The sequence below is a fragment of the Chelonoidis abingdonii genome, chromosome 1 (assembly GCF_003597395.2).
Source record: "Chelonoidis abingdonii isolate Lonesome George chromosome 1, CheloAbing_2.0, whole genome shotgun sequence".
NCBI classification, from domain to species: Eukaryota; Metazoa; Chordata; order Testudines; family Testudinidae; genus Chelonoidis; species Chelonoidis abingdonii.
In genome coordinates, this window is record NC_133769.1 from 135,904,231 (window position 1) to 135,928,077 (window position 23,847).

General features: G+C 42.3%; 1 protein-coding gene across 4 annotated transcripts in view; it reads right to left on the reverse strand.

Annotated features, from left to right (window-relative positions):
• LRP6 (LDL receptor related protein 6) overlaps positions 1-23,847 on the reverse strand; it is a 189,779-nt gene that overhangs the window by 7,657 nt on the left and 158,275 nt on the right. For 3 of the 4 annotated variants that reach the window (XM_032803018.2, XM_032803017.2, XM_032803020.2), the window contains 7 exons: positions 17,187-17,396; positions 15,440-15,565; positions 13,089-13,325; positions 9,676-9,786; positions 7,672-7,902; positions 6,179-6,312; positions 4,835-4,932 (listed from right to left, as the gene is read on the reverse strand). In XM_032803018.2, the coding sequence (XP_032658909.1) occupies positions 4,835-4,932; positions 6,179-6,312; positions 7,672-7,902; positions 9,676-9,786; positions 13,089-13,325; positions 15,440-15,565; positions 17,187-17,396 (1,147 nt within the window). Of the gene's footprint in view, positions 1-4,834; positions 4,933-6,178; positions 6,313-7,671; positions 7,903-9,675; positions 9,787-13,088; positions 13,326-13,898; positions 14,258-15,439; positions 15,566-17,186; positions 17,397-23,847 lie in introns of those variants that run through there. The other variant, XM_032803019.2, reaches the window with a different exon arrangement.

The window sequence follows — 23,847 nt, forward strand, 5'->3', positions numbered from 1 at the left end:
AGTACCGTGTTATTATAAGGAGCTGTGACCCCACCTGATATTGTGTGCAGTTTCTGGGTCCCAGTTTAAGAGCGAGAATTCACTGGAACAGTTCAGAGAGGCTACTAGGATGACCGAGAAATGGAAAACTCTCCTTATGAAAGGAAGAACTCAAAGACTTGGGCTTTGTTTATCCTAGCCAAGAAAGGGTTGCCGGGGGTATTGCTTGCTCATAAAGATATATCAGGGGAGATTAAACGTTAGGGAGGGAGAAGAATTATTTAAGCTTAGCTACTAATGAGGCACAAGGAGGATTCTCTGCAGCTTGAGGTCTTCAAATCACAATTTTGAGGACTTCAATAACTCAGTCATGGGTTAGGGGTTGTTATAAAAGTGGATAGGTAGGGTTCTGTGGCCTGCTTTGTGCAGGAGGTCAGACTAGATGATCATATTGGTCCCTTCTGACCTACGAGTCTATGAGATGTTCTGTTTCCAGTATCCTCTGCAGATTAATTTGGCACTGGATCAGAGTCCACAGACAGAAAAGCTAGCTCATGTGACTGTTTTAATGCAGCCAGGAGAAACATCTCCCTGAGCAGCTAACGTATATGCAGTTCCCATGTGCTGCTATCAGAAAGCAGTTCTGTGGGGGGTGCAAGAGAAAAATCAAGATGAACATATAGAGGAGAGCGACTTCTACTGCCTAAGACACTGAGGCTGTAGTAGCCACTATTGCCAGTGCCTCTGCCCCAAAATCGGAATTCCAATTCCACTAGGTCAGTGGTTCTCAACCTTTCCAGATGATTGTGCCCCTTTCAGGAGTCTGATTGGTCTTGCGTACTCCCAAGTTTCACCTCACTTAAAAACAGACGTAAAAATACAAAAAAGTGTGACAGTACAATACTACTGAAAAATTGCTTCATTTCTCATTTTGTCTGCCTGAAATTTAAGTTTGTACTGACTTTGCTAGTGCATTTCATGTAGTCTGTTGTAAAGCTAGGCAACTAGCTGAGTTGATGTATTCGCTGGAAGCTCTTTGCGCCCCCCCAGTGGTACTCATACCCCTGGTTGAGAACCACGGCTCTAGGTCAATGTCAGAATGTGAGGAAAGACCAGATGACCAGAAGCAGCAATAGGATCTATTTTTGACTGGGAGAGAGAGTTCTAGAAATATCAAACCCAGCACTACACACTCAGTATCATTAATGAGATTCAAATGTCACATCAGCTAACAATGATCAGAGTTATCCAAGCCAGTGCCAAGCTTTGATGTTGCTTTTCTTTCTAAGCTGCCAGTCCCTTTCATAGACTTTTCATAAGGCCAGAAGGGACCACTATGAACATCTAGTATGACCTTCCATAGAACACTGGCCATATCTTCTGTTAAAGGACAATAGATGATTTGTGAGCCCCAATAACTTCATTATCCACAAGCCCATTAGGAAGAACTTGTGCATCTCTATCAAAAAAAACTCCCTCTGGTAGTCGACCAGTGCTGCTTCTGTGTCTCGGGTTGGGTGGGGGGCACGTCCTATAGCCTTGGAAAGGTGCTCCTTCTCTTTCATTTGTGGTAAAAACCCAAATAAAACAAAACAAAATCATTACAGCAAAGAGACTAAACATTCATCTTCGGGAATTATTACATTAAATAAAAACAGTGGGCAAAAGCTTACAAGCCTATAAACAGTGAAATAGGCCTTTAAAAAAGGAAATATGTAAAAGTTTAACAGTGAAATCCCCTTTTAGCCCTCCCCCCAAAAGAAAATAAATAGGAAAAGGGGTAAAAAAAGGATTTAAAAATTTAAATACAGGTACATGTAAAGAAAATCGGAAACACCTCATTGTGATTCAGAAATAATTATGTTGTGCCCTAGCTAAGCTATGTATCCACATTATCTATGCAACATTAGAGACTCTTCTTTCTTTTTCCTTTCCTAGGATTTGCCTGTCATCTTTCTCAAGATGGCAAGGCCCAAATGATACATTGTGTTCCAAACAAATTATTCATGCAGGAAATTTAAAATAGCATAAGATATTGTACTACAGTGAATGGCTCTCTCGTTATCTTTCTGGTGTAAATGATTTTCAGTAATAAAAGTAATGAGACACCAAGCTTATGCAAAACTTAAATAAGCTTTGGACAAAAGCTGAGTGATGTCCCTCAATGATACACATTTGAGAGGAATGCTGCTAACATGTTTGTTGCATTCTGTCTTAAAATTTTTGGCCCCAATCCTTCAGACACCTATGCACATGCTTCAATGGGACTACCTTTTCAAGGCCAACATACCAGGCAGATCGGACCTGGGGTAAAGAACTGCTAACTAAATGCTGAAGGCATGTCACAGTCCAATTATGATTTCCTGGAGAAAATGGCGAAGACCAACATCGATGTTCTCACCCATGTCACAAAGGAAGAAAAGACTCGTTGCTACAAAATCCATGGCTATAAACTCATAGCCAGCAATTACCGCCCAAAATGGGGCTTGGCAATTTACATCAAGCAGGAGATCAACAAATACGTGCTTCCACCACCTACAGTGCAAAAAGGAACAATTACCATCTCCACGCGCATCAGCAAGCTAACCGTCATTAATGTGTATAAACAACCTGGTACACCATGCCTCAGCCAGCTCTGCAGAACGTGCAGGACCCTGCTTATTTGTGGGCAACTTTAACAGTCACTACACACAATAAGGCTATGCTGCAAACAACCTTCCAGGTGAAGAACTGACAAACCAGACTTCAGCAAATGATATACGCCTCCTTTTTTATGCGAAACAGCAGGTCACTTTCCAGTCTGCATGATGGGGAAGAGGATATTAGAATCATTGAGTATCAGCGTTGGAAGGGACCTCAGGAGGTCATCTAGTCCAACACCCTGCTCAAAGCAGGGCCAATCCCCAACTAAATCATCCCAGCCAGGGCTTTGTCAAGCTGGGCCTTAAAAATCTCTAAGGAAGGAGATTCCACCACCTCCTTAGGTAACCCATTCCAGTGTTTCACCACTTTGAGTGAAAAAGTTTGTCCTAATATCCAACCTAAGTCTCCCCCACTGCAACTTGAGACCATTACTCCTTGTTCTGTCATCAGGTACCACTGAGAACAGTCTAGATCCAGAAAAAAAAAACGAACAACCCCAATAATAGGAGATATACCTATCTCCTAGAACTGGAAGGGACCTTGACCAAGTACTGATTTTTGCCCTAGATCCCTAACTGGCCCCCTCCAAGATTGAACTCACAACCCTGGGTTTAGCAGGCCAATGCTCAAACCACTGAGCTGTTTCAGTATTGCCCTGACCTGACGTTTATCTCTAAAGATGATACAGGGCACACCAACAACAACACCCATGCCATGGATCATCCTGAATGACTTCCTAAACACTCAGGATAGACCCATAATGGAATTCAAATCCCAGTTCTCTATTCAAAACCAGCACCAGGCTGGAACTTTAAAAAAGCAGACAGGGCCAATTTCACTATGATTGTGGAAAACACCATCTCCCGCATTCCCCACTTCTGATCATTTTATTGCGCTCCTGATCTCTGCCACAAAGAACAACATTCTCCGGGGACACAGGTATACGCCTGGCTGGACTGCAAAGAGCCACAAGCTCCTCCACAAATATAATGAGCGTAAAGATTCAAAAACCGGAAAAGCCCTCCTGGTGTCACAGGCTGCAGCAAGGCAGAAATGGTGGCTTGAATGTGTAGAAGGTCTAAACTTCACACACTGGAGCAAACATGTTTGTAACACTTGCGGGCTACAAATCCCACACACGCTATTAGGCCACAGGTGAAAGTCAATGCCATTGCTGCTAAATGTTTGTGGACTTCAAAACAGCCAGCCAACAGACAGTAGTGCAGACAAGTCCAGCATCAGCAGGTGATGTCCACAGGCGTGCCATTGTCCCAGTGGTCTGGGCCATTCAGAAGTAAGGAGATCGATACAGCCAGTGCAGCCAAAAAACTGGGAGAAGCAGCAAGAAAAAGAGGGTATCTATACTGTGTTCTTGTATAACGTGGATCCACTGCAATGGAAATGGATGATGCAGCCTTTCACTAACATCCTGGAGACCGATGAAATCCCCGAGTGTGGAGAGAAGCCATGGTCATTTCCTAAAGCCTCTGTTGTGACTTCCTGTATTAGCATATGTGGAACCTTCAGCTATCCATCGAGATACAGCCACGGCATGTGAACTTAAATGCACCAAAGAGTACCAAGAACTTCCCATCCAACAGGTTATAGATAACATATCCTACCACCACCTGAAATCGCGAAAACCACTGTGGACCACATGTAACCATCTCATGTCTCTGGATCCAGCCAGGGAATGGCAAAGTGTCTGGACTTCATCTATCATTCCAAACAAACACAGTGATATTGACCCAACAAGCCGCCCTCTCAGTTTTGACCCACCTTGCAAACTTTGGACCACAATGACCTGCAACTTAACAACCCACGGAAGACGTGGCTACTTGATTAACAAAGATTCCCTGTCACATGACTGTGCTGAGAACATCCAAACCATCCACCGCATCATAGCGCAGCCCCCGCAATATGGATTCAAAGGTAAACTGGATGATAGCCATAACATCATGGGGTTGGAGGGGTTGAAATGGCTTAGGGACCTACAATTGCATCTATAGCACGTCGCTCTGCAGATGGTATGTGCGAGACAGTGTGGAACTATGCATGTGATTAAAATTAAGTATCTGCATAACTGTTTGCAGGATCAGGGCCTCAGATTGTAAAAACTCTAGAGCAAGGATGGTCTTTTATTCTATGTTTGTACAACAGTTAGTACAATGAGGCTTTGATCCAGATTGAGGCTACTGTACTAATAAATTACCTGTAGGATCTATGAGTGGAAGGACTGTTTGAAGAATAACCAAATTCCATGGTGTAATGTGAGCGTTCGGTAGCTGGTGATGGTGGAGGGTTCAAAATCTAAAAAAATTAAGAAGAGGCATCTTTTTAAACAGCCACAACAAAATTAAAGAGGAAGAAAAAATTAAATATAGCCATGATGATATTCCCACCCAATGTTAAATAAAACACTAGTTTGTAGTTTACACTTTTTCTTCTTAAGGCAAAGCTCAGTGCTGCACCTAGACAAAGCCATGGCCCCTTCTCCAGCGTAAATTCCTCTCTATAATCTCAACATCCTGTGTACCTTGCTTGTACCCATTGCCATCTAGGCTATCACTAAGCTTTCCGCCTAAGGAGCTGACGACTGTTGCTATTTTGAAGCACTTAATGCTGAAAAGTAAACCCAAACCAGGCAATTCAATACTAGATTGTCATCAGGTACACACACCGCTATCCTAGGCAAACTGGCTGATAACCGCCATAACCAGCTCACAGTCACCAGATACTGTGCTGTTTCCAGTATTGTTATTTTGCTGCCCCTTGTTCTTTATATGACTGAACAGATTCTGGCTCTTAGAGGAAAGAGGATATTTCAGCTGTAATGAAATAAGCATACTAGAGGGAGTATGTTATGAGGCCTCTGACATCACAGTCAGCAGTTCAAATTCAGCCCACACTGATAATTCAGTTTATCATCACCTTGTTTTGTGGGTTTTGATAAAGAGGTTGGCAGTATTAGTTGCTACTGAAGGCAAGATGACTTAGAATCTAGCCTGTAAACTCTTTTGGGCATTGTCTTTTTGTTTTGTGTTTGTATAGCCACTAACGCAATGGGGTCCTGGTCCATGACTGCAGCTCCTAGGCACTATGTTAACATAAACAACAACAACAACATGTTTAATAGCATGAAAGCCACCACTGCAATTAGTTCTCCTGCAAGGACTGTGGATAGTAGACTCCCCTTTAGTGATGATCCCTGCATGCCAAGTTGGAGGTGCCTCAGTGAGGTCAAAGGGGAGAAGTTCTCTGCCTGTGCTGTACCTGTTCTACAGTTTGGGGCTTTTACAGTCTCTAGGACAATGAGACCAAGACCATTCACCAGCACCAAATCCATTAACTTTTTTAGTTTAGCAAGACATTCCTCTGCAGCTTTGGAAGACGGCATGCTGTTCACACATATTTCCTTCCAATTCACCCACTCCATATTCAACCAAACAGATTTGCTAGACTAGAAATCTAAAACAAAGCCCTTGCCAAACAGCTAATCCCAGACATGTATGCTGCTACTGGACTGAAAGATACCCCACCTAGAAGTGTGACTTACTGGAGGGAAGTAAGTGCCCTTGGTACTCGAAGAACTACTGGAGGATGCCCCCGTGACATGGGCTCTGTCGTAGGGAGGCCCGCTACTTCCGGCCATAATGCTGAGGGAGCTGATCACAGATTTACGAGACATTCCTAAAGAAGACGACAGACACTATGTTTATCAATATTAAAATCTTTAAAGCAAAACTGAAGAAGGGATGGGGGTTAAGGCTAAAATCTCTCTACAGGATAGAGGCACTATAAACACAACAACAACAACAAAAAAAAGCTGTCTGCATTAAACAATCCTAGTCTCCTTGATGGAAAAGCGAAATGAAGTTACTCAGGGGATAAACATGCTGGCTTAACATTCTAGCCACTGAGTTCAGGAACCTGGCATGGGGCTGCACGAAAGCTTCTGCAAAGAGAAACGGATTCCTTTCACTTGAATGGCTTTGAAAGGTTTAAGAGAGAAGGTACTTCAGTACTCTCTCTATACTCAAGAATAAAACATTAAACTGATTTTGCCTGTCTCATGCGTGCGAGAGGAAAGAGGTTTTGTTCTCTCTTTTCCACACAGTGAGTTTTTGCAACAAAGTGAAAGGAGACTAGGAGGGAGGCCTGGCAGAAGACGCATGTGAATGCATTCTGGACTACAGCGAAAATTCTGCTCAAAGCTCCCTCTTATGAAAAGCAGCTTATCACAGGAAGGCAAAAGGGGCTGATGCATTGATATATTGCCATAACAGGCCTGCAAAAAGCATTTACAGGCACCTCTTTTGTTACAGTTGGATCAGAATAAAGCAGCAAGAATATGGATTTTATTAAAAAAGACTTGGCACTGACTAATGAAAGCTCATTATTTGTAAAGAAACAGATACAGGAGTCATGCACATTAATTAAGACTAAGAGCACATTTGTGAACTAGCCTTAGTTTCGTATCTCATCGGATAGATAAGGTTACAACTTTGGCTAATGTTTGCACAATGCTGTTCAAGAGGGTTTATAGAAATGAGGCTATAATTACTCCTGGTCATTAAAGATCCCATCGAATTCTCCACAAGCACACAATACAGGGCATTTGACCCCAAGACAGGGCGATTCTCAATCAACATGAGTGACTATCTTCTGTCTAAATTCTCATTGATTTAATTCTCTATTTCCTGAGCCTACAGTGCTGTGTAGAATTGCTGGTGTCATTACACTGGCCCCAGAAGAGGATGAATTCAGTAGTAAAAGAAGTGATCCCTAGGTATGTGTATATATAGTTACTGGTAGTTCTGCTGCTTGTGGATGACATTGTTAGACATCAAACAACAATTGAGTAATACAATTTAGAGGGTTCAATCCTGTCTTCCGAGGGGCAAGTGCCCAGAATTATGTATCTGGTACAAACACCTACTTTGCTGGTGAGCATGCACAGGAGCTTGCCTTATAACTATATAGTGCCATTAAGACGCAGGATAAGGAAACCAACGTAGTTTCAAAATGCTTAGACATCTTCTTACTCACCTGGGAGAGACCCTGACAGAGAGCTTGGGTGAGGCACATAACCAAGTGGTACGGAAGCTGGTCCATGCACCACATAGTCATTAGTCATTGTTTCCCCATCCCCCTTCATGCGTGGGCACAGCACCCTCTGGCAGATAAAGTACATTGCTCCAACCACAAAAACGGTGAGGATCACTCCAATGATCGAACCTATGGTATTGCTGGCTTGTGGTGCTGGCTCCTCTGTTGTGTCTAAATGAGGAGAGGGAAATCAGATTCTGTAACATTCATGTCACTGTCCCCAAAAGAAAAACTGGAAGTCTATGCTACTAAGCTTCCAAGCCACTTACAACAGCCTTCTAATTAAACATGCAGTGTGAACAAACGCCTACTAGGCACTCAGATGACATTTTTACCTGCAATTAAAGACAGCTACTTTTCACATTTGACCTAAGTAGCATAGGAACCTTGGGCAAAAGCCAGTGTTCAAATTAATACCATTAACTCCATCTCCTCTGCTGTCTAGAGGTTTATTATTCATGGCCTAGCATACACTGATGCTAAATAGGAGAACCACAGAAGCAATGATTAACTGTCTGGTGGCATTTCCAAAGACACCTAACCTGCCCCATGTGCACTTCCAACTGATGGTAACAGCTACACCTGATCATCTGTCCTAGAAGTATCATCCCTGCAAGGCAGTGCCACCCTGAATTGTTATTACAAGCCCATCAGCAGTCAGACATGGATGCCATTCCTGAAGGCACTGAACTGTAAGCAGTGATATTTCTCAGAACAACGGACAACAACCTGACTATGCCTTGAGAATCTGGGAAGACAAGCAGGTATCAAAACATTTACCTACTCTATTCAGGGTCTTATATTACACCCATCTCCACGGTAACTAAGTGGCTACTCTTCAACCCACATATCCTTGTTCCCTGAAGTCTGTGCCAACCCTTTACCCAATCTCTTTGGCTCCCATATCTAATGAATCTACAGAGATGAGAAAATAAGAACCTGTCCACATTGGAAGCAGAAGAGAACTTGCTACAACCTTATCCCAGTGAATACATTGACCTAACTTCCCTCCTCCCTCATTAACGATAGGAAATGGGCTCAGGTCAGTGTAACAAGCTGTTATGTGCACATTTGTGATAGTGCCTTGTGGTGTCTGACCCAAAGGGAGGAGGATAAGGCACCTACTATTACTGCCAACAAAGGAAGATCTCACTTATCTCTGAAGTAGATTCAGGAGCTAAAGAATTAGGGGTCAATTCTGGCTTTACATTTGTGTGTTTTTATTCATTAACTGTGTCTGTCATGTGCAGTACATCAATTGGTTATAATAGGTGAAGAGATTTCCCATTTAAAATTTCTAACAACATAACAATGATGCAGGTGAACTTTAAGGCTAAAATCTACTCTGTTTGGCTGTAGCTTTTTTTCCTAGGGACCTGGAGCCTTTCAAGGCAGGCAGGCACAAAGGATATTATATTCCATAAACCATAATCTGCAACTATAAACCAAGCAGAGAATTACGTAAGCTTTAGGCACAAAGGAAACTTTTTAGCATATTTCTATGTGCAGAGATAGGAGCTCTTAAATACCTCTGGTGAATTCTATGGCTGAAGCAGAGCAGATTGGTTACCACAGCCTCAGGACATTTTGAAGAGATTCTTATAGTACAGAAGAATGCTTCCATCCACGCATACAAACATATTATTAAGCAAGATTGCCAAAAAAACTAAAAAATGTTTAAAATATAAGGGATAGAATTTAACTGTTTTGAATATGAGAGACTTATCAGAATAATAGATTTTTCACTCCAAAAAGAGCTACATGTCAATTACCTTCCCATGATCCCCATGCACTAATTACTGGGCAACAGGTGAGGCAGGAACACCCACCTTAAAATTAATGCACGTGGCTTTAATATTGAGAGCGAATCCTAACTCACTGAGGAGTGAAACAACCATCTTCACTTGCTGCAACCATGTCTCTGATCTCAGATTTTACACTTACAGCATCCTTGCTCATCTGAGCTGTCACTGCAGTCCAAGTTGTGATCACATTTCTTGTTTTTCCCAATGCACTGGCCACTGGCGCAGCGGAACTGATCGGTTAAACAAAGCACTGGAGGGGGGAAAAATGTCCAGAAATGTTCAATGTCAGATACTCAAGAAAACAAATACAGGTGATCAGGTTCTGTAGGAGGATAAACACAGTGATAACCTGAGAATGTTATTTCCTATTTTCAGGGTAATAAATATGGTATGCTGAGCTGAATGAACTCAGAGGCAGAAGGCCATGGTGTTTACAGGAAATAAACCCAGGATACAATTAACAGGAAGTACACAAGTTATAATTACTATCAACTTTATCCATTAAAAATCTCAATTTTGAATGAGAGAAAAGAATTAAGTTACAAAAACTTATCAAGCTGCTAAAAGATATGTACTTCTTTTCAAACAGGTCACAAATTCCTTCCAACACTCTCAACAGACCCTCACTCTTCCTAACATATTTTTCTACTGTGTATAGTCATTGTATGGTTATCCAGAAAACTAAACTGAACAGTAATTATCCAAATACCTGCCCTCTGGGTAATAATGGCTGTCAACTGATAAGAGTACATTTCATATATGGTATGGTTGTGAAAACACTGTACAGTGATTATGTAAATAACAATCAATAAGAGTGCAAGGAATTGTAGGACTAGGGTGACAGAGTGACAATATCTTGGCATATCCCAAACAAACCTGATAGAATTAAGAAACTTAATTCAATAAAATTAAACATTACTGAATTAGAGTTAATAGCTTTGGGGTACATTGTATTAAAAATGCAATGATGTATGTGCTATTGTAGAACTGAATGTATCTTCTCTAGTAGGGAGGGAGGATACTAGCGAATGTCCTCTGTTATCAGCTTTGAAAGCCGTTGGGGAGATATGCATACACTAGTTCATACTGGACTCTCAGGACCAACAGACAAAGAAAAGAGACTTTTGGATTAAACTCCCCCCCAAAAACGGCTGACTCAGGGGCCTTCTTCCTGATCCAGCAAATGGACAGGACTCCTGGTTCAGGGACAGCCCCAATCCTCAAGGAAGGATTGGCAGGCAGTGGCCTACTGAGGCCTCATAAACCTGTGTCTTTGTTCTGAAATGAAGCTGTCATAAACAGATAGTTAAGGGTTAATGTCTCTTCTACCTGTAAAGGGTCAAGAAGCTCAGTAAACCTGGCTGACACCTGACCAGAGGACCAATAGGGGGACTAGATACTTTCAAATCTTGGTGGAGGGAAGTCTTTGTGCTTTTTGTTTTTTTTGTTGTTGTTGCCTCTCAGGACTGAGAAGGACGGAACATCAATCCAGGCTCTCCAAATCTGTCTGAATCAGTCTCTCATGTTTCAAACTTGTAAGTAATTAGCCAAGCAAGGCGTGTTAGTCTCACGTTTGTTTTCTCAACCTGTAAATGTTTCTTTTTGCTGGAAGGATTTTACCTCTGTTTGCTGTAACTTTCACCCGAAGGCTAGGGGCGGGGGTCCCTCTGGTCTATAGGAATCTGATCACCCTGTAAAGCATTTCCCACCCTGATTTTACAGAGATAATTTTTATCTTTTCTTTCTTTAATTAAAAGCTTTCTTTTTAAGAACCTGATTGATATTTCCTTGTTTTAAGATCCAAGGGGCTTGGATCTGTGTTCACCAGGGAATTGGTGAAGTTCCTCAAGGCAACCCAGGGGGAAACAGAGTGCCCCAGACACTGAAATTCTGGGTGGTGGCAGGGTTACCAGATCTAAGCTAGTAATTAAGCTTAGAAGTGTCCATGCAGGTCCCCCATATCTGTACCCTAAAGTTCAGAGTGGGGAAAGAAACCTTGACAGAAGCTTTGATGAACATGTAAACACAAGGAAACCCCCTAGGGTGGGGTGATGCCTGGTAAGCAGGTATGCAGGCTCTTTTATTGTTTTTACTAGGATTTCTCTGTAACATTTTTTACCTTAAGAATAAAGTAGGCCCGCTTAGAAACAGCTGTGTGATAACTTAAATCTGTAGCAATCACTCTGTCTCTGAAGAGGAAGCAAGCAGATTGTCCTTGCTGGAAATGATATAGTGAAGGTAGGGAATTGTGCAGCCTGAAAACACACCAGGCAGAATGGAGTAAGATGTGAGTCTCTGCCCAGAAAGGCAACATCTCAGAAGCTGGAAGCTAAGAGTTGGGTGCCCTTGCTGAACCACTGAGGGGAAATACAGGTACAGCTGCCCTGAATAGTGATATATCGGAAATAAAATTCTTATTTTCATTAGTAACCGGTGAGCTCTCTTTCTTACACTAATCAGACAGGACAAAGCCATAGCAGTATGACTTTTTTAAATCACCTGAAACTTTGCAGCCAGAAGTTTCTCATCCTAGAAACAAGTTATGAACAGAATCAGAATTTAATGATGTGAAAGACTGAATTGCTTGGCAGTACTGGTAATGGATATGGAGACTTTCATTCCAAATCAGTCAGCTTGTTGAAATCTGGCCTAGGTCATTAGATTCCTAAATCATTCCCAACCGAAGGCTGGCTTGGGGCCTGTATTCTCAGCCCTCGTCATAGCAACTGACTTTAAAAACAGTCCCTTTAGATTCAGAAGTTTTTAAGGCCTCAGAAGAGGAAACTGATTGAATGGATGTGGAAAAACGGCTATCCACTCATGCTTAGAAGTAGCCCCTCCAGGCCAAGGCTGAGACATGGCAGGGCAGTCAGATGGAGGAGAACAGCTTGCCTATGTTACACTTGTTTTGCTGACATAGGACTTCAGACTCCAAGCAACTTCCAACCAACATGAAAATTCATTAAATTTAGAGAGAAAACCTCTAAGACCACAAAAATTGGAGGCTGTTCACATTTGGCACGATAGTATCACTTCTCCCCATAACCAGCTCTGCATGCTGCCTTTTGTTGGAGTTCGCAGGTGGAGGACATCTCCAAAACACTCTCATCCATCTGCTTTCTCACCCATCCACACCCACACCCACTTTAAATTCCACTGTAGTCAGATATTATATAATAAATGAATACAAATCTAATTTTCCCCCCCGTTTCCATTAGTCAGTAAGAGGTATTCAAACAGCTATCTCAGCATACAATTAAACACAAAACTAAGACCAATGCTTTGAGATTTTTGGAGCCTGAAATAAAACAATAGCTCATTCTTAAATAGCATCAGTAGATCTCTAAAGTGCTTTACAAAGGAGGTCAGTTTCATTATCTCCATTTTACAGCTGGAGAAACTGAGACAGAGGTGAAATGACTTGCCCAAGGTCACACAGCAAACAAGTGGCACAGCTGGGAATCACATCGAGATCCTCTGAGCTCCTAATCTAGTGCTCTATCAACCAGGGGCCAGGTATTTAGGTGCCTAACTCCCAGGCATCCACTATACCTTCACAGTTCTTCTCATCTGAGTTGTCCTGGCAATTTGCCTCTCCATTGCACCGGAGGGTGCTGTCTATGCACTGTCCGCTTTCACACTGGAACTGGGAGTCTGAACAGACAGGGCAGTTCTTTTCATCACTATGGTCTTCGCATTCAGTGTATCCATCACAGCGCCAGGCCACTGGGATGCAGTCAATCTCCCCCGTGAAACAGGTGAACTGCTGAGGGGAGCATGTTGGGGGTTCTTAAAAAAAAAGAAAGCAAAAACAAACCCAAAGGAACACATCAATAATCCATGTCTACAAGCAGCACATCTTAAAGGAGTTGGGTTCTCCTACCTCTCTATTTGACAAACATAGCCCATGCAAGGTATTTCCCACCCCCCTCAGTAATATGAACAGCTCTGAGCGTCATATGCCAGAGTGCAGGCTCATGTAACTGGAGTACAATCTGGAACGAAGAGAGGATGAACAAACGTATGCATGCAAAATTCAAAGGACAATACTCCACCCTCTCTGCCCTTTCCAACAGCACAGTATACCCTTCCTTTGTACTTCATTAAGTCTTCAAAGGTTTTCACTTGAAGTCAACACACGAAGAGTGTTTCTCTTCCTCTTTCCCCCCTTTCCCGCAATCCCACTGTGTACACAAAAAATGGCTCGCTTTCTTTTTAATGTTCAACAATAATTGTATAGAAAACATTAAAAGGATATAATGTGCTGCAGATGGACGCGCTGTGACTCAATGTCTAGTTATGTGCCCTCTATAACTGTGTTCAGTCAAACTTGTTTTAAAAAGACAAAAAAATTGCTCCATCTCCACACAGCTGTTAGCAGTTATTTAACATTTACTACAGTAACTGTTAATCTTATGTAGTAAGCGTGCATTTTTTTTTTTTTAAACTAAGAGGCCCTTTTTTGGCTTAACATTAAGTTTGCACTCAGAAAATATCTGGATTATGTTAGTTCTTTTTCCACTGTGTGACCACATGTCGCCTTGCTGGCTACAGAATTGCGCAACAAATCCACTCAAAATGTCAACAGAAAGAGAATGACGCTCCTGAGCTCTCCTCTCCCTTCTTGAGCCAGCAGGGCCTGGCCAGAGAGGCAGCATCTTGCATTGCTCTATAATGACTCCCCCGCAGCTGCAGTTTGGAGTGGTGTGCATGGGATGATTCTGAAGACGGAAATGAAGAGGAAGGACAGATGGTACACAAAGCAGAAGATCCCAGAATCAGAATAAATCTACAACAATTTGGGGAAGCAATTTGTTATTTTAATAATTTAGTGCAAGAACTGTTGATCCTCTGCCTCTTGCTTTCAATCTGTGTGTGTGTGAATTTAGCAGAGGCAAGAAGTTGACAAATCAACACCCTAGAGACTGAAGTCTTCTGTTTAGCCACAGACCAGGTACAACAAAGGCAAGAGAAGTTACAGTTCCCGTCACAGTATTCTGCCTATATTCTCATCTTGAAGAGCCACCTCCAAGCCCCATGGGTTAGTCAGTCCTTGGCTTCTCTTGCTAATTACCCACCCTTCGGGTGGTGCCAAGTAGACTGAAAAACTCATTTGTACTTACTATGTATACTTATTGCAGAATTATGAGCCCCTAAATTGAACCTGCCTGAGGTAGTTTCAACAGTATTTTCTATCAAATGTTTAACAGGACTTTTGGAGTCTTACTATACCCAACAAGATTTTTTCATTTTTTACAAGCCACTTAGGCAAGGTTCATAAAAACAGTGCTCTGCGCTCCCTCTGCTGGCTCTTTGGCAGCAGCTAACTTAAAAATATCTCTCACCAAGAGCTATGTGTTTAGCATTGGTGGTCCTGGGGAAGCCACACAAACACGTTGTGGTGTGCTTTAAAGTAGTAGAGAACATACTGTTGGGTAAACCAAACCAGCTCCATTAATTTCAGCTGTTTTCAAAGCCACCTGTGTGTCAAATAGAAAATGTCACACCAACAAAGGCAGGGAGGGGGGAACCCCTCAGCTTTCTCAGATGGTATTACAGACCATTGAATAAAAATAACCTGAAATAACTCAGTGTCCTTTTAGTTACTAAGGGCAAATGGAAATCTGTATATTGAAAAGCCTTCTCACCTCAGAGTTTAATTAACAATACTCACTGGGACAGGTTCAGTTGTGGAGCTATATGAAGAGACCAAAATGGTATCCAGATACTCAATGTGGAAAAACATTGTTCAAGACATCTTAAGCAGAAAAGTTTGTCCTCTCATGGAACTGGCTTTCCCCCCTCCAGAACTGCTCCCAGATTGAAGCATGTGGCTAGCATGAAGGCCATCCTACCACGTTAGGGGTTCAACTAAGGAAATGCAGACAACTGGAAGGACTTACCTCCACAGGACAGTTCATCCTGAAGCAAAACAAGGTGCACTGGACAAGAACACCTGGTTGTACCGTCACCCTTCACAATACAAATGTGTGAACACCCGCCATTATCTTGAGAACAAGGATGCTGTCCTGAAATTTATAAACAAGATCTTTATGCAATATAAATCCAAACCCACATGTCTGGTTTAGATTATTTAGAGAGAAGAAATTAACTGGTAAAGCTTGGGGAAAAAATAATCTAGATTTACTTGCTCAGGCCCTGATCCCATAATGAGCTCAGATGGGTAAATCCTGTGCACTTCTGCAGAACCTCACTTGCTTCAGTGGGGCTCTGCGTGGACACAGGAGGTTCACCGGCATAGAGTTCATTATGACAATGGCCTGCTCCCTTTCTCCCTTCCCAAATGGAAAACTTTCTGGACAAGCAGCTCCAGAGTGTATCTATAATTATTTGTGATCTGAAGCATTATAAAAAAAAAAAATCATATAGTGCCAACTTTTAAAAACAGTAAACAAAACGTAAAGGTTTGTTTCTTGGGAATGATGGAATTAGTTCTGGAGGAATACAACAAAGGTACCTAGAATTTAATATTGCATTCTCTCTCTCTCTCTAAGCTATTAAAAAAAGCAAACTTTTCTGATTTACGAAGTCTGAAGTATTTGCACTGCCTCCAAAACTCAAATGAATATGCTCTAGATAAATATGTCTTTTTATTTTAATGTTTAATAAGGATGCCTTGTTTCTTCTTGAAATTCTTGACAGATTTACTGTGATTAATGGCAAACAAAGCTAGTAGTCATCTGCTTTAATTAATATCCCCAGACAGTTTCCTAAAAAAATTCTCCAGTTCAAAGCACACATCATACTTCTGTTAACGTGATTGCTTCCTCTACGATGGCTGTGGCTCCACTTGGCTGCACCCATCCCCTGCCAATCCCCCATTCATTTCAAGTTAGGAAAAGTTTGTGCCCTTGGAAAAAAAATGTTTGAAAACTATTTGAGTATATTTACTCCTGGTGAAAGAGGATGTAGTCCTCTAAACAAAGCATGTGGCAAGCTAAGCTTCACTACTCCTCCCCGTGAATGAGCCACAGCCCTGATCCAAAGGAACCTCCCCCAGGACCAACATGGTATTTTAGTCTCTATATTCATTCAATCCTTGGTGTCTGTCCTAGGACTACCTATAAGGTTGCCCATTAAGGTATGTCCACACTGGAGCTGGAAGGTATAATTTCTAGCTCACGGAGACCTGCACTATTTCCTTCTGATCAAGCTAGCGTGCTAAAAATCAAAGCGCACTTGCAGTAGTGCAAGCAGTGGGAGGGACTAGCCGCCCCAAGTATGTACCAAGGCTCTTGGACAGGATCATAACTCGGGGCAACTAGCCTTTCCAGCTGCTCACACCACCATGGCTTCCCTTCTCTTTAGTGTGCCAGCTCAATCAGAGCTAAGTGCATATGGTCTCCTCAAGCTGGGAACCACACCTTCCAGCTCCAGTGTAGACACACCTTGAGTGACAAACCATGATAGTGGTTTTTGTGATGGTCTCTTGTCCACTAGGAGTTGTACTGAGAAAACTCCACACAGGCCCTTTGCCAGCCTTTTGGCCACTACTGATCTGGGGTGGATTTAAATCAGTGAGGTAGGAAGAAATGTCTCCCTATGCCAATTAATAACCCTCTGTTGTGCCACTTCCCACCCCTAACCCCACCCTCTCCATTGTTTCTTGGTAATGGAGATGGTACTTACTGTATTCCTGGATGTTTAATTCTTTAACTGCATGTATGTCACTGAGCTGTGCAATACGAGCCTGGACTTTTGTACGTCTTTCTCGACCAGTCATGTCAATTTTTTCAATCATTTGCTGTTGCTTGTCAATCCAGTACAGCCAGTTTTCAAATACCGTCAGCCCAACGGGTTGCAAGATATTGGAGTCTTCTAAAACTATTCGATTTGCCCCTTTGGAAAGGAGGTTGTGGTTTAACAATTGGAAGAGACCAAGATATCATAAAACATATTTTACATAGATATAAATGCGTATTTCACACACACACATGCTCCAATGTCCTCAGTAGCCGTCTGGATTTAAATTCTGCAGCCAGATACCCAATATACACAGCACACCTGCGCAGGGAGTGAAAGCTCCAAGGTAGCTTCAGGGTAATCCAAAAAAATGGAAGGCGCTTTTTAATTTTATATTATAGCAAGTAGTACAGTGACCATAGTATGATGTGTTATATTGATATTAAATTCAGCGTTACACTGATTCAACTTTTTCATTTTGTACTGCAAACTGTACTGTACTGATGAGGTATAACAGCATTCTAGAAGTAGTTAGATGTTCCAACTGCTGCAAGGGTAGAGAAAAAGTGGGTACAAGGCATAAGAATGGCCAAACAGGGCCAGACCAATAGTTAATCTAGCCCAGTATCCTGTTTTCTGACAATGCCAGCTGCTTCAGAGGGAATGAACAGAACCGGCAATCACTGAGGGATCCATCCCATTGTCTACTCCCAGCTTCTGGCAATCAGAGGCTAGGGACACCTGGAGCATGGGATCACATCCCTTATCATCTTAGCTAATAGCCATTGATGGATCTGTCCCCATTAACTTCTCTAATTTTTTTTTAAGCCCATTATAGTTTTGGCCTTCATAACATCCCCTGGCAATGAGTTCCACAGGTAGATTGCATTCCATGCTTACTTTGTACCAGGGCTTGCCTGGGCTGAGCCCCGGCATCTCTAGGCTCTTCTGTGTATCTTTTCCAATTCTAATACATATTTTTTGAAATGGGGTGACTAGAACTGCACACAGTATTCAAAATGTGAGCACACCATGGATTTATATAGAGGCAATATGATATTTTCTGTCTTATTATCTCTCTCTTTTCTAATGGTTCCTAACGTCCTGTTAGCTTTTTTGACAGCTGCTGCACATTAAATGGATGTTTTCAGAGAACTATCCATAAGGACTCCAAGATCTCTTTCTTGAGTGGTAAGAGCTAATTTAGACCCCATCACCATTGAGATTAGGTTTTCCAATGTGCATTTCTTAGCACTTATCAACACTGAACTTCATCTGCCATTTTGCTGCCCAGTGACCCGGTTTTGTGAGATCTCTTCGTAAGTCTTCACAATCTGCTTTGGATTTAACTATTTTCAGTAATTTTGTATTATCTGCTAATTTTGCCACCTGACTGTTCACCCATTTTTCCAGACCCTTTATGAATATGTTGAACAGCACTGGTTCCAGTACACATTCCCACGGGACACTACTATTTACCTCTCTCCATTCCGAAAACTGATAATTTATTTCTACCCTTAATTTCCCGTCTTTTAATCAGTTACTGATCCAGGAGAGGACCTTCCCCCTTATCCTATGACTGCTTAGGTTGCTTAAGACATTGGTGAAGGATCTTGTCAAATGCTGATACATCATATCCACTGGATCGCCCTTGTTTTTTGACTCCCTCAAATAATTCTAATAGATTGGTGAGGCATGATTTCCCTTTACAAAAGCCATCTTGACTCTTCCCCCAACAAATCATGTTCATTTGTGTGTCTAATAATTCTGTTCTTTATTACAGTTTCAATCAATTTACCTGGTACTGAAGTTAGGCTTACTGGCCTGTAATTGCCAGGATCGCCTCTGGAGCCTTATTTTAAATTTGGGGTCACATTAGCTATCTCCCAGTTATCTGGTACAGAAGCTGATTTAAATGATAAGTTGCACACCAGAGTTAGTAGTTCTGCAATTTCATATCCGAGTCCCTTCAGAACTCTTGGGTGAATGCCATCTGGTCCTGGTGAATTATTACTGTTAAATTTATCAATTTGTTCCAAAACCTCCTCTACTGACACCTTAATCTGGGACAGTTCCTCAGATTTGTCCTCTAATAAGAATGGCTCAGGTGTAGGAATCTCCCTGCATCAGTCTTCATGGCAGAGGATGTGAAAGAATTCAATTAGCTTTTCCATAATGGCCGAATTTTCCTGGAGCACCCCTTACACACCTCAATTGTCCAGTGGCCCACTGATTGTTTTGCAGGTTGCCTGCATCTGATGTACGTAACATTTTTTTGCTGTTACTTTCTGAGTCTTTGGGTAGATGGTCTTCAAATTCTTTTTTGACCTGCCTAATTATATTTTTACATTTGCCTTGTCGGAATTTATGCTCATTTCTATTTTCCTTGGTAGGATTTAACTTGCAGTTTTAAAGGATGCATTTTTGCCTCTAACCACTACTTTTACTTTGTTGTTTAGCCATGGTAACACATCTTTGATTTGCTCACTACGTTTTTAAATTTTAAAATATGTTTAATTTAATTTGAGTCTATTATGGTGTTTTTAAAGTTTCCATGCAGCTTGCAAGCATTTCACTTTTGCGACTATACCTTTTAAATTTCCATTTAACTAGCATCCTCATTTTTGTGTAGTTCCCCTTTCTGAAGTTAAGTGCTACCGTAGTGGGCTTCTTTGGCGTTTTCTCTCCCACAAGGATGATAAATTTAATTACACTATGGTCATTATTACCAAGTGGTTCAGCTATAAGGCAGTTTGGGGTTTTGGCTCTCATGAGGTGATTAAGACTTTTGGCAAAGAGGAGAGGAAGTACTTCCCCCCCCCCCATCCCTTGTGGATCAACAGCAATTTTAAGTTTTGTGCATGGGCTTGAACTCTTCGGATTTGTCTTCATCAGGGAAAAGAGGGATGTTGTTGATTTGAGTTCACTAATATGATGTAAAATCCTAGTGAAGACAAGGCACTTTGTAGTTTTCACACTGGTTAGTAGGAAAACGAAAAACCTCAATCCCCCCATAGTCTTTAACTCAACCTGAAAACTCATGTGAAAACTATAAACTGCCTTGCCTTCACGAGGTTTTTATTTTGTGTTAGTTAATTTGAGTTAGGAATATATCTTTTTTTCCCCAGTGAAGACCCCCTCTCAGTTCTGTATATCAGCAACCCTCGGCAGCGATCAGAAGCAGCACATTAGCTGAATGTTTAATCTACAGTGATAGGCACTTAATTATTTAACAGCACTGACTTTTAAATGGTCATTGTTAGATTTCAGAGTTAAAATTCCATTCAGATGAAAGGGAGCACAGTTCAGACTTGTCTCATACTTGCTGAAGATGGCCTGCAAACTTACTTTGCACCACTTTACATTGACTTCTTACATTTATTTTCTTCACAACTCTTGGGCTAGAAACTTATATTTAACCCTCACCACCACCCCTGAACACTTAGATTACACTACACAATTACACTGTGAATTCGGTGACCTGTAAACAGATTCAATGAATTTATTATGCCCTGCACTTATGCTTATTTTTACTCTCACACACACTCATCACAGGAACTAAAAGTATAGAGAACCCACAGCTGGAATGTTTGGATCTAAATCCAAACACTATCAAACCTTTTGGGGTTTTCAGGTCATTTCTATCTGAAACTTTAAAAAAACCAAACAACAACACTACAGCAGGCAATAGCTTGTGAACATGTCCAACTACACTATGCTTTGTTCAACTACACTATGGTACACTAGGACAGTAAACCACCACATATAAAAGGCTACCATTTTTTTCTTCCAAGGAATGAGTTGTCAAGATTTGCTTTTGGGATCAAAAAGTTATCTATTCGTTATTATAATGCCTGAATGTTTTATTTCATAATCTCAATTTTTCTACCCTTCAGTCTATGTTTATTAATATAAATAACTGTTTTGCATTTTTATAGTCTTTCATTAGATGCTCTCACAGTGCTTTACAATAAGTTACATTAATTATCTCCATTTTAAGATGGAGAAAGTGAGACACAGATACGTTAAGTAGCTTGCCTGGTGTGTCTCAGTGATTAGCTGCTAGATTTTGCCTGGTCTATACTTAAAACCTAGAGAGTGACTTTCCTACAGCCCACAGTGGTGTGAAAAATCCACATCCATGATTGCCGCAACTATGCTGACCCTTAACCCCAGCATAGACACAGCTAGGTCAATGGAAGAACGCTTCCCTCAACCTAGCTCCCGTTGCTCAGGGAGTAGGAATTCCTACAGCAACAGAACCGCCCCCATCTTTCCCTGTAGTCTATGGGTATGTCTACACTACGGGATTATTCCGATTTTACATAAACCGGTTTTGTAAAACAGATTGTATAAAGTCGGGTGCACGCGGCCAAACTAAGCACATTAATTTGGTGGTGTGCGTCCATGGTCTGAGGCTAGCTTCGATTTCTGGAGCATTGCACTGTGGGTAGCTATCCCGTAGCTATTCCATAGTTCCCGCAGTCTCCCCCGCCCCTTGGAATTCTGGATTGAGAGCCCAGTGCCTGATGGGCAAAAAATCATTGTCGCGGGTGGTTCTGGGTAAATGTCGTCAGTCATTCCTTCCTCCGGGAAAGCAACGGCAGACAATCATTTCGCACCCTTTCAGCCTTCGTTTTGTTCCTTTTGTCACTGTATACAGTCACTGTATGTTACTGGGATACCACTGACAGAGGCAGATCCTCGCAAGCACTACACAGAGCAGCACATTCATTTGCCTTTGGCATGAATAGCAGAGAGGGTTATCAATCGTTCTATAACGTCTCCATGCCATTATAAATTGGCGATGAGATGACGGTTTATCAGTCATTGTGTACCATCTGCTGCTGTCATGGGTGCTCTGGCTGACCTTCGCTGAGGTTCGGCCAGGGGCGCAAAAAGAGACAAAAATGGGCATGAACTCCCTGCAGTCAATCCCGTCCCTTGTATTTTATCTAAAAAATAAGAGTCAGTCCTGCCTAGAACATGGGGCAAAGTGTACTAGAGAGCCAGTGTATCAGAGAACCAGAGAGCACAGCAGCTCCGTGTCAGATCCCGCAGACATGATAGCTGCAATGCCATCTAGGGGGTGTCCGTGCAACAACCCCGACACCCGTGCTATCCCTGCTCCCCACAAACCCTCCTGGGCTACCCTAGTTTGCAGTGTTCCCGCCTAATTTATCGTGTGATGAAGTAACAAAGAATGCAGGAATAAGAAAACACTGGACTTGTTTAGTGAGAATAAAATGAGGGGGAAGCAGCCTCCCAGCTGCTATGATAGCCAAGGCAGGAACATAAAGCGTGTAGGGGAGAGGAGTCCAGATCCCCGTGCTATGGAATAGTCCAGGCAGTACAGAATCTTTTCTTACAGTCACATGAAAGGGAGCAGTTTATGAGAGGAATGGTTACCAGCCGTTCGTACCATCTACTGGCAATGATCGGGAATCATTCCTATTTATACCACAGGCGCACCCGCCAGCCCCTTTCCCATTTGAGGCCAGCAGGAAGCAATCATGGGCTGATAATGACGACTGAATAGCATCATAATGTCATCCGTCTGCCACTTGGGGAAAGTTGTCGAGGGGAGCGTGTATACTTGCTGCTTCAACTGCCGAAGCTATCGTGTCACGAGCAACACAGCATTCAGTAGACTACGGTGACACTGAAAAAAGTCAAGAAATATTTTTTCCCTTTTCTCACTGGGTGGGGGATGGGGTACACTGATGAGCTATGTTCCCTGCAACCCTCCAGAAACAATGTGAGTTTTTGATCCCTATACAGGCATTGGAGCATTCAAGCCAGCAATGCAAATGCTTTTCGGAGACCTGCTGGGGACTGTGGGGATAGTGGAAGATCCTCAGTACTCCCTCCTCTCCCTCCATGTAGCGTCCACTTCAATTCTATTTGGCTTTCCGTTACGCTGGTCACAAACCTAGTCAAAAGTGCCAGATCTTCAAATCACAGCCACCGGCATGGAGCGCACTCTGTACAAAACCTGGAAGAATTTTGCAGCTTACCACACCATTGCTTTGCTAGTTTCGTCCATTACTGTATACTGTACGACTCGATGAGACAAGTGGATTCTGTCTCCTTCAGTAGAAGACGGAGTACTAGTGAGAGCCACCAGATCAATATAACAGTACGGGTTCATAGCGTGGACACACTATCTTTTTTGTATCTGCGAGCATAAGATGCAAAGACCAAACTACTTGAGCGCAAATGCGCACCTATCCCTATCCGTGCTGAATCCACGAGAAGGCTCCACGAGCCTGGGTTGAAATTTACTCCAGCATCATTCAGACTAGGAGCAGATCCAAATAGCTCAACGAGGACTGACTATGTCCTGTATGAACTCATGGCAGTCACTGATGCCGAGAGGTTCACGTCGTCCAGAAGGCAGGTCATCTTAGAGGTGAGTTGCGATTGCGAGTTGGGATATCTCAATAAAGTCCGCCGCGCGAGGCCGTTAGAGCTAAGTATCTTATTGTTGGCGGGCTCTGATCACTACAGAGAGACGCTCCTCAAACTTTGATCCTCGAATAATGTCTTGAATTGGAACCAGGAATTTCAGTGCTACTCCTCTCGTCAAGGAGAGAAGGAAGTATAC